The 13,637-nt window shown below is 40.7% G+C and overlaps 1 protein-coding gene across 4 annotated transcripts in view; it reads right to left on the minus strand.

Moving 5' to 3' along the window:
* kif21b (kinesin family member 21B) overlaps window positions 1-5,630 on the minus strand; it is a 63,208-nt gene extending 57,578 nt beyond the window's left edge. For 3 of the 4 annotated variants that reach the window (XM_086040784.1, XM_086040785.1, XM_086040781.1), the window contains exon 1: window positions 5,085-5,629. In XM_086040784.1, coding sequence (XP_085896910.1) covers window positions 5,085-5,125 — 41 coding nt within the window. In that variant the 5' untranslated portion in view covers window positions 5,126-5,629. Of the gene's footprint in view, window positions 1-5,084 lie in introns of all 4 variants that reach the window. The other variant, XM_086040782.1, reaches the window with a different exon arrangement.
* Between the last annotated feature and the right edge of the window lie 8,007 nt (window positions 5,631-13,637).

Consider the following 13,637-nt stretch of genomic DNA (forward strand, 5'->3'; position numbering starts at 1 on the left):
CAGCTGGGAGGGGCCTCACTTTTTTCCTACACCTTATTGTCAAAATTCTTCATACAAATGAATGCAAACTTAACTGCCACCCTTAAAGCGGAATTCAACCCCAAAATGTTCTTTACAAGAATATGTTCTATGCGCCTTCACCAATCTAAACACACCATTCTGATGAATATTGTGTTTGTGGAATATGAGTTAAAGCCGTCTCAGGGGGCGGCCATTTTGCGGCTGTCAACCGAAAATGACATCACAGTTGCTCAGGGCACAGGTAACAGCCGCTCAGCTTCAGTAAACAGGTGAGCTGTGATCGGTCGTTACCTGGGCAACTGTTATGTCATTTTCAGTCGGAAACAAGCAGAAAAATGGCCGCCCCCTGAGATGGATAAAAACGGGTGGATTTTGCTGTTTAATTCATATTCCACAAACGCAATATAAATCCGAATGCTGTGTTCAAACTAGTGGGGCTGCATAGAACGTTTTCTTGTAAAGAAATGTTTTTGGTTGGCTTCCACTTTAACCTAATATGTTGGCATTTTACTAAGAAAAATAAAGTCATAAGTTTCACGAACATACAAGGGATGCATTTATTTCTTTGCTGAGATGTGCTTTTATCTCCTCGCTGTCGTCGTCAAGAACTCTTGAGACAAACTTGCCAATTCCTCGGGTCATAGATCTTAAATTAGACGGGGAGAGGAACCTAGAGGAAAAGACTGTTAAGGTGAGAACATCTATCAGCCATCACAAGGTCAAAGACCACAACGGCACTAAACAGATTGGTCTTTGTGTCTATTTATGGTCGGCCGTACATGCTGACTTAGCACTTTGGCGAGAGTGACTTGCCACTCTGAGTCGACTATATGGCAGAGTTGCCGTGAAAGTGAGAATAGGATTATGCAGGACCAGATTGACATGTATTAAGAAATGTGTGCACTGCTCTTGTCGTGTTACAGAAACAAAATTGTTGACATTTACAAGAGGACATTCATGCTCAGGGGTACTCGCATTAAGCTTTCAATTTGGGGCAGGCGTGAGGCGGGCACCCTGGAGGTGAGCTTACTGGGGTCTCATGATGGGTGGGCAAATGTCAAATTAGTGTTATTGCCATATCCTGAAAATAAGTGCACTAGGCTTTATGAATAAAGATATTTTTGTTTGTTTTGCATACAGATGATAAAGTTGTCAGAAGGAGGTTTTCCCACACTGTGGTTTCAGGCCGATACTTGGAGGTAGAAACACTACAGACATGTAACTGCGTCTACTCCAAGACAAAACTGTATTTTGAATGTGCATCATCGGTAGTAGTGTAGTGCAGTGTGAAGTGCTAACAATGTGATATAGGTTATTTTATATTCTGATAAGAACATATATCTCAAAGTAATATTTTTCCTTAAATTACATGAAAACAATGGCAATTTTGTCCATCTCACCTTTGAAAAATGCACCTATGGGCATATTTTTGTACACTAACAGATGCTGCCAAAGCCATTGCTAACAGTAAAATAGTAAATGGTGACAAGGAAGTATGTTGAAGTGATCCATCTAGACGGTCGAACAACTTTGTATTTTGGAACGGAGCAATGGTAAGTTGAGCCTGGGTTGTTAGTGGGGGTCACCGTACGTCTTTGCCACAAGTGTATGGCTATTAAAAAGCTTAAGATAACAAAGCTGGAGGTTTCGTCATTTCTTGAAAATGGCTATTTTTATAGATTGCGAAGCAGCAACATACCACAGCGTCCTCACACTTACAGTGCATTCATTAAAATCAAATCATCTGTAAGATATTTTTTTTTAGGAGTAATGTAGTGAAAATTTGAAAAGATGTTGGGATCAAAGTTGATGGTACATTTACAATTTAAATACAGAAATTATTTGGAAAAAAGTAAGAGAGGGCATCAAGAAGTCACGATTTTCACTAGGGCTCGGTGCCCATCCTCTGGTTTGCGGAGGTTTATTGTAGCTTAATCTATTTTGTCTCACTTTATTTAAGGCACAATTAATCAGCAATCAACTCCACGCAAAACAAAACTGAATTTATTTATTATCTTTTATTTCAGTGCTACTACAGTGACTGCAGTTGTGCCGGTTACTATGTTAACCATTCTCATAGCGCATACACAGAGCGAGGATGCTATGTTCCCCTGCAGACACACTAAAAATGGCCGCCAATCCAGGCACTACATCTCCCAGCATGCCTTCTTACAACCCTAACAGGTATGGCCTGGAAGAGAGGAGAGGGGACAGAACAAAGGAGCAGAGAGACAGTGAGGAGACAATGGAATAGAGCTGGACAAAACAAGGAGGAGTAAATCAGTCATTCCACGTGAAGGAAAGATGTTTTTAAAATCTGAGAATTGACTTTAGTTGGAAAATTACTATTTTTGTGAACCCGTGTGGCTCCCTGACAAACTTTTGTTTGTTTTACATAAGCTATGTAGTGACTTGTAAAGATAAAGTTGACTTTTGTGGAACCTTTGACCCTAGTGGATTCCTCCTGCAATGGTGTACCTCTCGTGATGTCACAATAGTATATAAGCTGATGAAGGGTATACAAAAGACTGTTTTGCCTGGGAAACCAGCAGTTAGTGCGCATGGCCGTGCATGAGTTTCGTTATAGGCCTTGCATACATTTTAAAGCGGATTCAGTCATTTTTGCTAGTTTGTGTAAACAGGGGTTGTTTTTTTTTACCAACATTCCATTTTTACAAGACCTCAGTAGCTGTATTCAATCCACTCTGTGTGTGGGATGTGTGCGTGTGCGTGTGAGCGTACATTTGTATGCATGTACTGTATGTGTAACCGTGTCTCTCGCCATTCTTCAAGCAGCCACATTTGAATGCAGGATTGTAGGTCATGTCAGTGGTCATTGTTTAGGGAAGCCAGGGCAGACATTCAGGAAATGGATACCGGCGACTCAGACTGGGTCGGCCCTCGCTCAGACCTCCCGGCCCTCCACCGTGTATGCTCACTCACGCACACTTTAGGAAGCCTGGCCTCGGGGCACCACAACATGGGACCAATTACAAAACTCACAACCCCCTCTTATCGGAGGCCAACTTTCTCAGGTTGAAGCCTGTGAGGTCAGTGGGAAAGTCGGCAGTGTAAAGCAGGAAGTTATCTTTCTTCACACGCTTATTTGTGTGCATCTCATTTCCTGTCAAACATATATTTGGTGCCACTTAGAGAGAACGTAAGTACAAATAAGCTGTAGATTATATCATGTCATATTTTTCAACAATGCAATGCTGTTCTGAGTAAAAATATTAGAATGTTATGTTTATATGTTTTGGAAACTGTTTTGGGGTAAATTTCAGGCTTTTTTTATAAAAAAAAAAATTAAAAAAATACATGTTTTTATTGTTGCTAACACAGATTTATCTTAAACTAGTTTAAGAGTTAAGAATGTCAAAATGTTACTTTAGAAATTGTCTGCACAATTAGTAATGGGTTTATGGTGAAAGTTTAGCCCTGCAAAGGATTCATTACATATCTATTATTTTCCAAACAAGTGCTCCAACTTTCAAATTTACGGGCCATTGCTTGGTCAAATTATTGCCTTGTGTTGTGAGATTAAAAAAAAAAAAAAAAAAGAAACTATTAAGGTATGGCAATGCCCTAGCATATGGGCTAGGAGAGCCTCAGTCGCTGATGCACTTTCAGTCATTTATTGAATGAGTCAAACAGTGGACAAGAAGCGACTCCAACTCAAGCTCATGATGTCACTCACTAGGGCACATCACTTAAAGGCACACATTTAACATGTATACAAAAGTACATCCAATAATTATCTTGTAAAAAATTGTTGTTTACATTTACTATTTTTAATAATAATACTTTTTATTATGTTTTGATAATAGAGTACTAGCTTCTTTGTTGAAAGTATTGCTGGAATGGATTGATGGCATTTCACTTCATTCCAATTAGGAAAATTGATTTGACTTGAGTAAATCAACTTACAATTCATTTCTCGACCTTGTATTGAGGAGTACCGTAAAAATAATGTTTAAAAAAAATAAAACTAAATAAATTTAGAAATTAACAGAATGCAGTTTGATGGCAGCTGTCACCTTCAAACAAGGCTATCACCTGCTCTTCCTCACTTCAATCAATACCTTCAGTTGAACAGCAGCCACCAGCCGGCTCTGAGGGTTCACTCTTTTTTTTTTTTTTTTGTCAACACAACCGCCTTACCCACTTCCTGTTACTGTCACTCTGAGCAAGCACAAAAGAGATACACTCAGCTGTAAATGGAAAAGTGACTCTAAAACTTGCCCTAGGGAATTGGGAGCTATAGCACGGTTCATCTTAAAAGGGTCTGCTTCCCCCCTTTTAAGTTGACTGAGTGCCTCCCAAAGTGGGGACTCAAGAGGGTCCTTGGACGAAATTTAGGTAAAGTGAACAGCATTGCTATCACATTAGTAGTGGGAGCTATAGAAACTGTCATTGTTTTCATATAAGCATAAGTAGATGGGAGCGTTTCTATCTCAAAAGTCCAACACATGCACATCCATATGAACACAATCTATTTAGGGGGACTGCCAATATCTCCTCATGTGAATACAAAAGCTGCTGCGCTGTACTGTCCAAGCCTGGAGGTGCTTTTCCAACAAAGGCACTGTCTTCCGAGCTGAGCCTTTGTGCTTAGGTGGGGGTTATAAAGCAGGCTCCAGTAAACCATTATAATACTAAAAATCATATCAATGATTTTGAGGAGAATAAGACATACAGTAAATTGGTTCTGGAAGGAGCGCCCGGCCATTACTTCTGCCCACACCTGGTTGCAGCCGTCCTTGTCACATAAGCCCCATGTTGAATGGAAGTACTCCACTCAACATGGACACATACTGTGGAGGACAGCATGGAAATGCAGACAAGAGGTAGTGCATGTGGCACATGCATGCACACCTTATCAATACAATCACATGCATACAGTAACGCTAGCTAACCTTGCAGTATCATTCAAAATCAAAAGACAATCAGTGAAGACTGGAGCGCATGATGTTTCAGACTGATGCCCAGGAGGCACAGACACAATGTGGTCTGCAGATCTCCACAAACACATGCACATACAGAAAAAAACGATAGAGGTTTACCTCAATGCAACCTTCACGCAGCAGTCACCCAGGCTTGCCATTGTCTCGTCCCAGGTCGTGGAGGATAACAGCTGTTTGGATTCAGTGCGTGGCCGCGGTGCTCTGCAGCGGCATGAAGGAGCGGCGCGGTGGCTCTCTGTGTCTCAGGTCAACGGGAGTTGCCGTCATGAGCTGCCCGTTAACGGATGCCTCCCCCGAGCTCCTGTCTGTTGCACCCCCGTGGTGGAGCTCATCTTCTCCGAGCCGTCTGCGTCCGCCACATTGCAGACTTGAACCTGTTTATGTGATAGCAGTGTTATTCTCAGTGAGTCCCGGTGGCTACATGTTGTCTGCAGCACATGTGAGCACCCCTACGCAGCAACGCGAGTAACGCTCCTGTGTGTGTATGTGTGTGTGCGTGTGTGAGCTACGCGGCAGGCTGATTGAGAGGCGAGACATAAACTCAACTGGAGAATGCTGCTTTCAAGACCATCGGAATTATTCAATTCACTCACGCGTATCTGCCACCAGCATTAGCTTTGGTGGATACAGTACTTCTCAGAAATACGATTTATACAAGAAACATTTTACACACGGTGTTTCCTAGCGCGAAATGTAACTACAAAACATATCAAAAGGAAAGTTGGGATGAGACAAATAGATCTCCTAATGGTGTTACCATTTTGTAAGTAGTGAGGCTTCGAAACACAAACGTGATTTTTATTTATAAGCATTCCATCATCAATTAATTAAAAACATGCAAACTTTTCTGCTAGTTTCTTTTAGACATTACCAAGTATCCGCGAAGGCATCATGAACGCACCCGATTGACAGGCGCTTCGACCAACTGCTGGAGTGTTTTTGCATCACGACCCCGCCCACCAAGCTCACACCCACAGCGTGAAGCCGAGCCTACACTGTAAAACTGCTGGCTGGCGGCGGTGACATTCGAAAGTTTTGTATAACTGCAGCAAACGCGACATGGTGATTTCATGACGCCTTTAACGCCCCGAGGTGAAAAGTCCAAACTCGGGCACACTTTGTTATGTTCTCGCTTGTTATCTTCTTTGAGAATATGGAGTTAATTTGCTCTTAGCTTAGATGGGAAATTACACGCAGCACACTTCCTCTGAGTAAATTGTTCAGAAGAGGAAGTCCTTTCTAGCCTGACGTCTTTTTACTATTTAACAGTTAACATTGAGGTGTACAATTTGCTTTTGAATGCTCCTGAGGTTGTACAATTCTGAATTTTACCAAGATAATAACAAAGCTAAGTTACTGCACTTTTAAGGACCCCATGACGCTTAACAATACCCCATTTAACTAAATTCTATTCATGAATGCTTCTCAACTGAACAGGGAGCCATTGTGTTTCTGTGCCTTGCTCAAGGGCACATCAAGTCAGGATCAGTGATGGAAATAGCATTATAAATAAACGGCGATACTGTTACTTTCTCAGCAACGTGCAATATAAAAACAATTAAAATCATGATAAAATTGTCACCGTTATTGCCAAGAAACGGGACGAGTTACTTTATAAGATAATGGGTATGAAGCAGATTTCTAAATCAAGAAGGGTTTGTTTTTTTTTTACATACAAAAGCAAGGATGGTTGCACAGATGAGCACACAGACACTCGAGAGTCGGCACAAGTAGCGAATTGTGAGGACTGGGGAAACCGCAAACAACAGGAGTTTAACCCCATTCAATCTACAGGTGACGCACCCTTCTTTTAAATGTAGACAATTATCTTTTCTCCCCAGAAATACAATTACAGGAAAGAATGTACATGACGAATACACATTGACAAACGTACTTCTCTACATCGAAATTGAGCAATTCCAACCTAACGAAACAGCTTTATCGCAGGCAGATGATTTTACGACATTACTGGCTATCAATACCAAAGGAGGTGATGACAGTACCATACAATGCAACCAAAAAAAGTGAAGATTAAGTTTTCAGCCCACCTTAGTGAGATTCACTCAAAGCTCTATTTGCCAAAGTCAGCATACATGCCATGTAAACAGACCATCTTCAAATGTATGTATAGGCGCTCATTAAGATGCAATAAATATCTAAAGTTCTAAAACATCTATCGGTATTTGTATTCATCCAATTTCTAAATATAGTAGAATAAATAACATTAAAATAGTTCATGTTTGTGAATGTTGTTTCTGGTAGTAATTTATTGTCCATTATGTATCTATTTCAATGTAACGGGTCACCAACAAGGACCACTTGAATCTCATGGATCATCTCTAAAATACAGTAAGCATTAACAACTTGTCTGGAAGCTGTGGGAGCTTTTTTTTTTGTTTTCTTTTAACTGCAGTGAATTTGAAAAACAGAGCTATTGAAACTTTTAGTGGTGATCAGGGAATGCTGCATTACTCATCAAATGCCGACAGAGCTATGATTCCAGCTGATTTTTGAAATAATCGTGTGAGCTGGATCCTTTCCCAGATGACTTTGGCCTCGACTAGTCGCCAGCCAATCACAGGGCTCATATAAATAAAAAAAACCTTCACATTCCCTGCTATAGAGTTTTCAAATAACCTATCATGCATCCTTTTGGGCATGCAGTAGGAAGCCAGAGTACCCGGAGAACACGAGAACATGCAAAATTCACAAAGAAAGTCCAGAACCAAGATTTGAATCCACAACATAAAAACTGTGAGGCCATCGTCCGAACCAGCCGACCCTGAAATATTTTATTCCTGTTTCTATTATTTTCCACAGGAGGGGAAATGGAGGTAAACCAATGTCCTGGAACACGTTGTCAATTTTTAAAGAATTATTCAATATGGCCCCAGTGACTATCAATATATGTGTTTGATTATAAACATCTACAGTCACATACAATATTGTTGTTCATGTTATAAAACCCAGCCAAGCAGCAACATAATCTCAGTTTGCATGCTTGAGGAGCTTATGATTCGGTGTGTGCTGTACGGTGGTCCAGGTGGCGATGTAAGCGCTACACAGGCGACGTTCCCCGGAAGCAGTATTGGATTCCGCACAAGATTAACATCCAGTTATGAGGATAAAGCTTCAATCCTCCTAGATCTGCTGCTAGGAACTGGCCGACCCACACAACAGCCACAGCAAACACATACTCAAGTAAGGGCACCATACAGTTAGTATACAGTAGTTTTATTGTCCTGTGAACTTCACAACTGCTGTAACGCAGTTATATAAGGGTGTAGCTCCGTTTGATCACCAAGTCCCATTTATTCCTCTTGGGGCATGTTCGCAAACGTACCAAATGGCCACCCTGAATGCCGGCTCCTCAGAAAAGCACATTTCGTAACAGTTTGGGTTGCAAAATCCTCAAGACATTTGAGTTTTGTAATTGCCACAATGTGCTGCCTACTTATTATTTCCAAGGTAGTCAATATAGACTACATACTGTAAAAAGGCAAACACTCCTGTTGCCTCTGGGCTCTATTGGTAACATCACTCCTTTGCTGTTTGCATTTACGTCCTCCATCTATAGACAAAGAGTCAACAGTACTCTCAAAGGGCCCACTTTTATGCAGACCTAAAAACCGTAGGGATGACTGATACCCTTTACATTTCTCAACATCATCCTACAGTTAAATGTCCAATGCATCCAGTGGATACAAAAACTCATATTGCCTCACTGAAAACATGCCACCCTTTATTTCTGCCTTTTTTTTATGGGTGTGGTTAAAACAGCACCCCACTTGGGCGCCTTGCATAAGTTGCCCTTTTACTTTATAAGAACTGGAGCTGCACAGTGAAGTAAAGCGGCAGTCAGGTAATCTCCACCCATCAATGTAAATTGGCTCGCGTGCTTATTTAATGACTGTGGTCTAATTTTGAAGGTGAGTTTCCAAACGTGATTTTGTATTGCGTAACATAACATTGTTTTATATAGTGGTATTTGGTTGACACTTAAATGTTGATTGGGGAGTGGTTTCAGCACATTCGGCGGACTCACCCACAAGATTTGAGAGTGGTTACGACGAATCAACTTTTCTCCATTTTAAAGCCCCATTTTGTATACTTAGCAATTTTTCAGTCATTTAAATTTGGCAGGGTTGCTAAGAACACGCTTTAAAGATGAAGTCAACCCCCAATTTTTTTTTTCAAGAATATGTTCTATACAGGCCCACTAGTTGAAACGAGGCAATATGATTAATATTGTGTTTGTGGAATAAAGCAGGCAAAATCCACACGTTTTTAAACCATCTCAGGGGGCGGCCATTTTGTCACTTCTGTCTACTGAAAATGGCATCACAGAACCTCGGCTCAGATAACGACCAATCACGGCTCACTTGCTTTCTGAAGCTGAGCTATGATTGGTCATTATCTGAACACTGAGGGTGTGTGATGTTTGGGTTGACTTCCACTTTAAGGTCTTGATTCTATGCTTTTTCTTCACAGACTGTATTTCTGGGTACAGCCTAAACATGGGTGTTCTGTTTTAGTGGCCTGGATTTTCTCACCTCTGTTGGTTGCAGATGTCATCTAATTAAAATAAGTCATCAAACTAATTTTTTGCAATAAAACATTTGCCTTGTTTTTAAAGCATGTTTAAGTTCATTAAGATGGAATTCTAATTATTTGAAGATACATACATTTTTAGTTGGTGTACTGTAAGATTTTTCCTATGTCAAATATGTATTTTAATTGGGTTCAATAAGACAGGCTCAATGAAATTTGGCATCGTCAATCAATCAGACTAGATTATAGTCCATTGAGTGTTGAATACCAGCACGGAACGTTTTTCTCTCCTCCTCCTTTATAGGTCGACTCAAAAAGAGGCCACAAGCGAGAGATGGAAGATGAGACTGCACCCTATAATGTATTCCCCCATCTTTATTCTTTGATGTCTCTATAATCCCTCACATGCGTTTTCTATATTTGGCTTTGAAGCTGCTAAAGCTAATCTCTCATACTCTCCACCGGAACAAAACTGCCTGAATTGGCGCTCATCTGACTCAAATAAGTGGCCGAGTGAGAGCCAAGGATGTTGAATCGAGAACAGTTGTTTCACTTTCCTGTGATGCCCTCCGGGGCAAACGTGGTCGGGTTTAATGAGTGTGTGCGCGTGTGTTACGGAGGAGCCGCTTATGTGTTTTAGATTTAAGTGTGTGTCATCCGGCAGAGAGCAGAGCAGTTCCTCATTGCCACATTTTAGCAACGTAACACCCCCTGTTCACCTCTGTGCAATCCCCTGCACGCAAATAATATACAGACACTATCAAATTTCACAGGACATTTCACAAGGTACAAATGCACACAATCCAATTAGGTCTAATACAAGAGTCAGGTAACGACCAAACAGAGCTCTGCACGTGGCCCACGGACATCGTTTGCCCACCGCTGTTGTATATTGTAGAGATCTACAACTATTATCCACAATATACTACTTATCTTTTTAAAAAACATCATTTTTAATGCAGGTCTTGTATTGATCTGGTTGATTGTGCAGATTTTCATATAAAGTGTCTTCAGTGGTGCGCAGTTGCGTTTTCAGCCAGAGAGCTCATCTAACGATGCAGAGGTTCCATTTTTTATTGTCCCTTCAAAGCAAATTAAAAACATATTTTGGATGATTCATATATAACAGACAATCGTGATTTAGGTCATTTAATTACCTGACATGTTTCAACGTGTACTTCCGCCTTCATCAGAGTGTCACTGCAACCACACCAGTGACACTCTGGTGAATCAACCAAAATATAGATAACAAGGAAGACAAAATGAACTTAATACAACTAAATTAAAAACATGCTTGCTCACCGCACCCTCCTGTCAGACATCAGTGCAGTATTGAGTCATGAACACAATCCGCTATGGATGAACATTCCAGCTCTCGTGCCATCGGGCATAAACTGACCCATACTTTGCTCCATATCCGCCCAGCCTCGGATGCTCCCCCGCTGGGTTTGCGAATGTGTGGCGGCTGCTTCAAAGGCCGGAGGGCAGATCGAAAAGGCTGCAGCGGCCTCGGGCCTCATTCAATGACTGACTTTCTGCCCTATTACAAGAAGTGTGTCTACGTGTGTGCATGTGTCTATATGTGTGTGTTCAGAGTACAAAGTCAAAAAAAAGAGTAGTTGTTCCCTGATGGTCAGCTACAAACTCTTGGCAAGTCCCTCTCACTCTCATTCACAAAAGACTAATAGAGTCCATCTGTGTCACATGACACAGATGAGGTGGCCAAAAGCCCCCACAGCTGTAGCTACAAGCTTGTACTGCAGTGACCTTCCATTTCTATACCGCTAATCCTCACTAGGGTCACGGGAGAACTAGAGCCTATCTCAGCTGACTTGGGGTGAGAGGCGGGATTCACCCCGTATTGGTCGCCGCTCAGTCACGGGATAGAAAAACAGCCATTCACACCTATGGACAATTTATGTCTTCGGTGAACTGAACATGCATGCTTTTTATGAGCCCTTTCAAACAAGAACTAAATAAGTAAAAATGGGATTAAAAAAATGTTTGGCATGTAATGTAATGTACACACATGCAATATACACTCAAGAGACACTTCATTAAGTACTCCTACATTTTTTCCCCCAAAATCAGTGCAATAAATTATCATACTGGCACGTGTTTACATGATTTGGGCAATTTCATTTAAAGTGGAAATCAACCCAAACATATTTATGTTCAAGAATATGTTCTATACAGGCCTATTAGTTGAAATACGGCATTCTGATTAATATTGTGTTTGTGGAATATGAGTTAAGCAGCAAAATCCACCTGTTTTTAGCCATCTCAGGGGGTGGCCGTTTTGTCATTTCTGTTGACTCAAAATGACATCACAACTACTCAGGGCTCAGGTAACGACCAATCACGGCTCAGCATCAGAAAACAGGTCAGTCATGATTGGTTGCTACGTGAGTGCTGAGTAGTTGTGATGTCATTTTCAGTTGACAGAAGTGACAAAATGGCCGACACCGGAGATGGCTAAAAAGGGGTGGATTAACTCTTATTCCACAAACGCAACATTTGTCAGAATGCCTTGTTTCAACTAGCGGGCATGCATAGGGCATATTCTTAAAAAATATATGTTGCGTTGACTTCCCTTTAAGAGGAGCAAAAGATTAGAAACACCTCTGAGCATGGTGAAGTTCAGTTCTACACCTCTTCAAACTAAAATTAAATAACTTAATACTATTCATAAGTGGAATACTTTTGAAACCAAAACCGAGCATTTTCAATAGACGCGGAATTTTTTGACACAACTTCACACAGTATTGGCTCATTTGGGCCAACTGAATCATCGACTGATGTTTATGCAATCTAATTGCTGGCTGCTTGTTGACCATTGCATGATTTGTGTCAAAGTTGCATCACTAGATTGTTTTATTCTACCCACTTTATATTTAAGATTTGAAAAATAGCAGTCCAATGATGACAAATCTGTTTCGTGGTGGGTTGATAAGATAAACAGTAAATACTGACTGGCAGGTGTATTTACCTGATTTAATTTTGTGCTAAAATTCTGATAGCCCATCCATAGTCCTGCCTGGTTTCTGTGAGGGCATTCGGCACCTCGTTTCTATGGAAACAGTCTTTAAAGCAGCCATGCAGGAGGAGATGCTGAGCTGGTAGAAAAGCCTCTTTGTGTTGACACACCAGATAGGTCCAAAGGGGATAGAAGGAGAACTGGGGAGCTCAAAAGTTTGTCAACTCTGTGTGACTTCCTCTGTTTCTGCATACATTTCCGATTTTTATGTAAGTCCTAAAACTAGATCAAGAGAACTTGATTACTACTAAGAACTACTAAGGAATTATGTTCAAGAAAATGAACCAATATTAATACTTGGTTTGGCGGATCCATAGCTTTTCTAATTATCTGCAAAATATTTCACTTTGCTGCCGTTCACTGTTAAGCCAAAATACACATAACTATAATAATTTTCTTTGTCAAGCAGGGTTAAATAAATATAGTAGAACTTTCAAATTACAATCCGTATTTGGATGCTAGCTGACCCCAGATTTTCAAAACAACCACTCCACAGAAAGTAGTAACAAGAATTCATCATAACACCTTGATGAACCATAAATAAAACCCTTTATGTGATTTCAGTTTGTATAATGAATAAAAGTAAAATAAAATTACTCACCCTTTCATGATGCATGACAAGTGGAGAAGGAGACTTGTTGAAGGTCAGTTGACTTTGCATTGTGATAGCCCGTACAAGTGTACAAATAAATTAACCAATGCATCTCCAAACTTAAAAGCCATTAGTTGCTTACTCACCAGTAGCTGTCATGAAGTGTGTTGGAAACCGATGTGATGACAAACGTGAGGAGGTAGAGTATCATGAGCACCTGGGAAATTTGTCTCTTCACATTACGGCTGAACACAGCTGACTTTGCAGTGCACATTCTGTTACATTCACACATTCTGTCTGCCCAGACACAGATGCAAGAACCACTTTTGTCGTCATGCTATGTCGCAACAACTTCCATTTGTGGTTCAAAGGTCATCATCTCATTTTTGCACTTTGCCATTATAATGGCATTATATTGAAAAAAAAAAAACAGGCCAACAAAGAGCAAAACAAGCAGTTATTTTACTTATAC

Source organism: Filicampus tigris, chromosome 9, assembly GCF_054856515.1.
Source record: "Filicampus tigris isolate MCC_2025a chromosome 9, RoL_Ftig_1.0, whole genome shotgun sequence".
Classification (NCBI taxonomy): Eukaryota; Metazoa; Chordata; class Actinopteri; order Syngnathiformes; family Syngnathidae; genus Filicampus; species Filicampus tigris.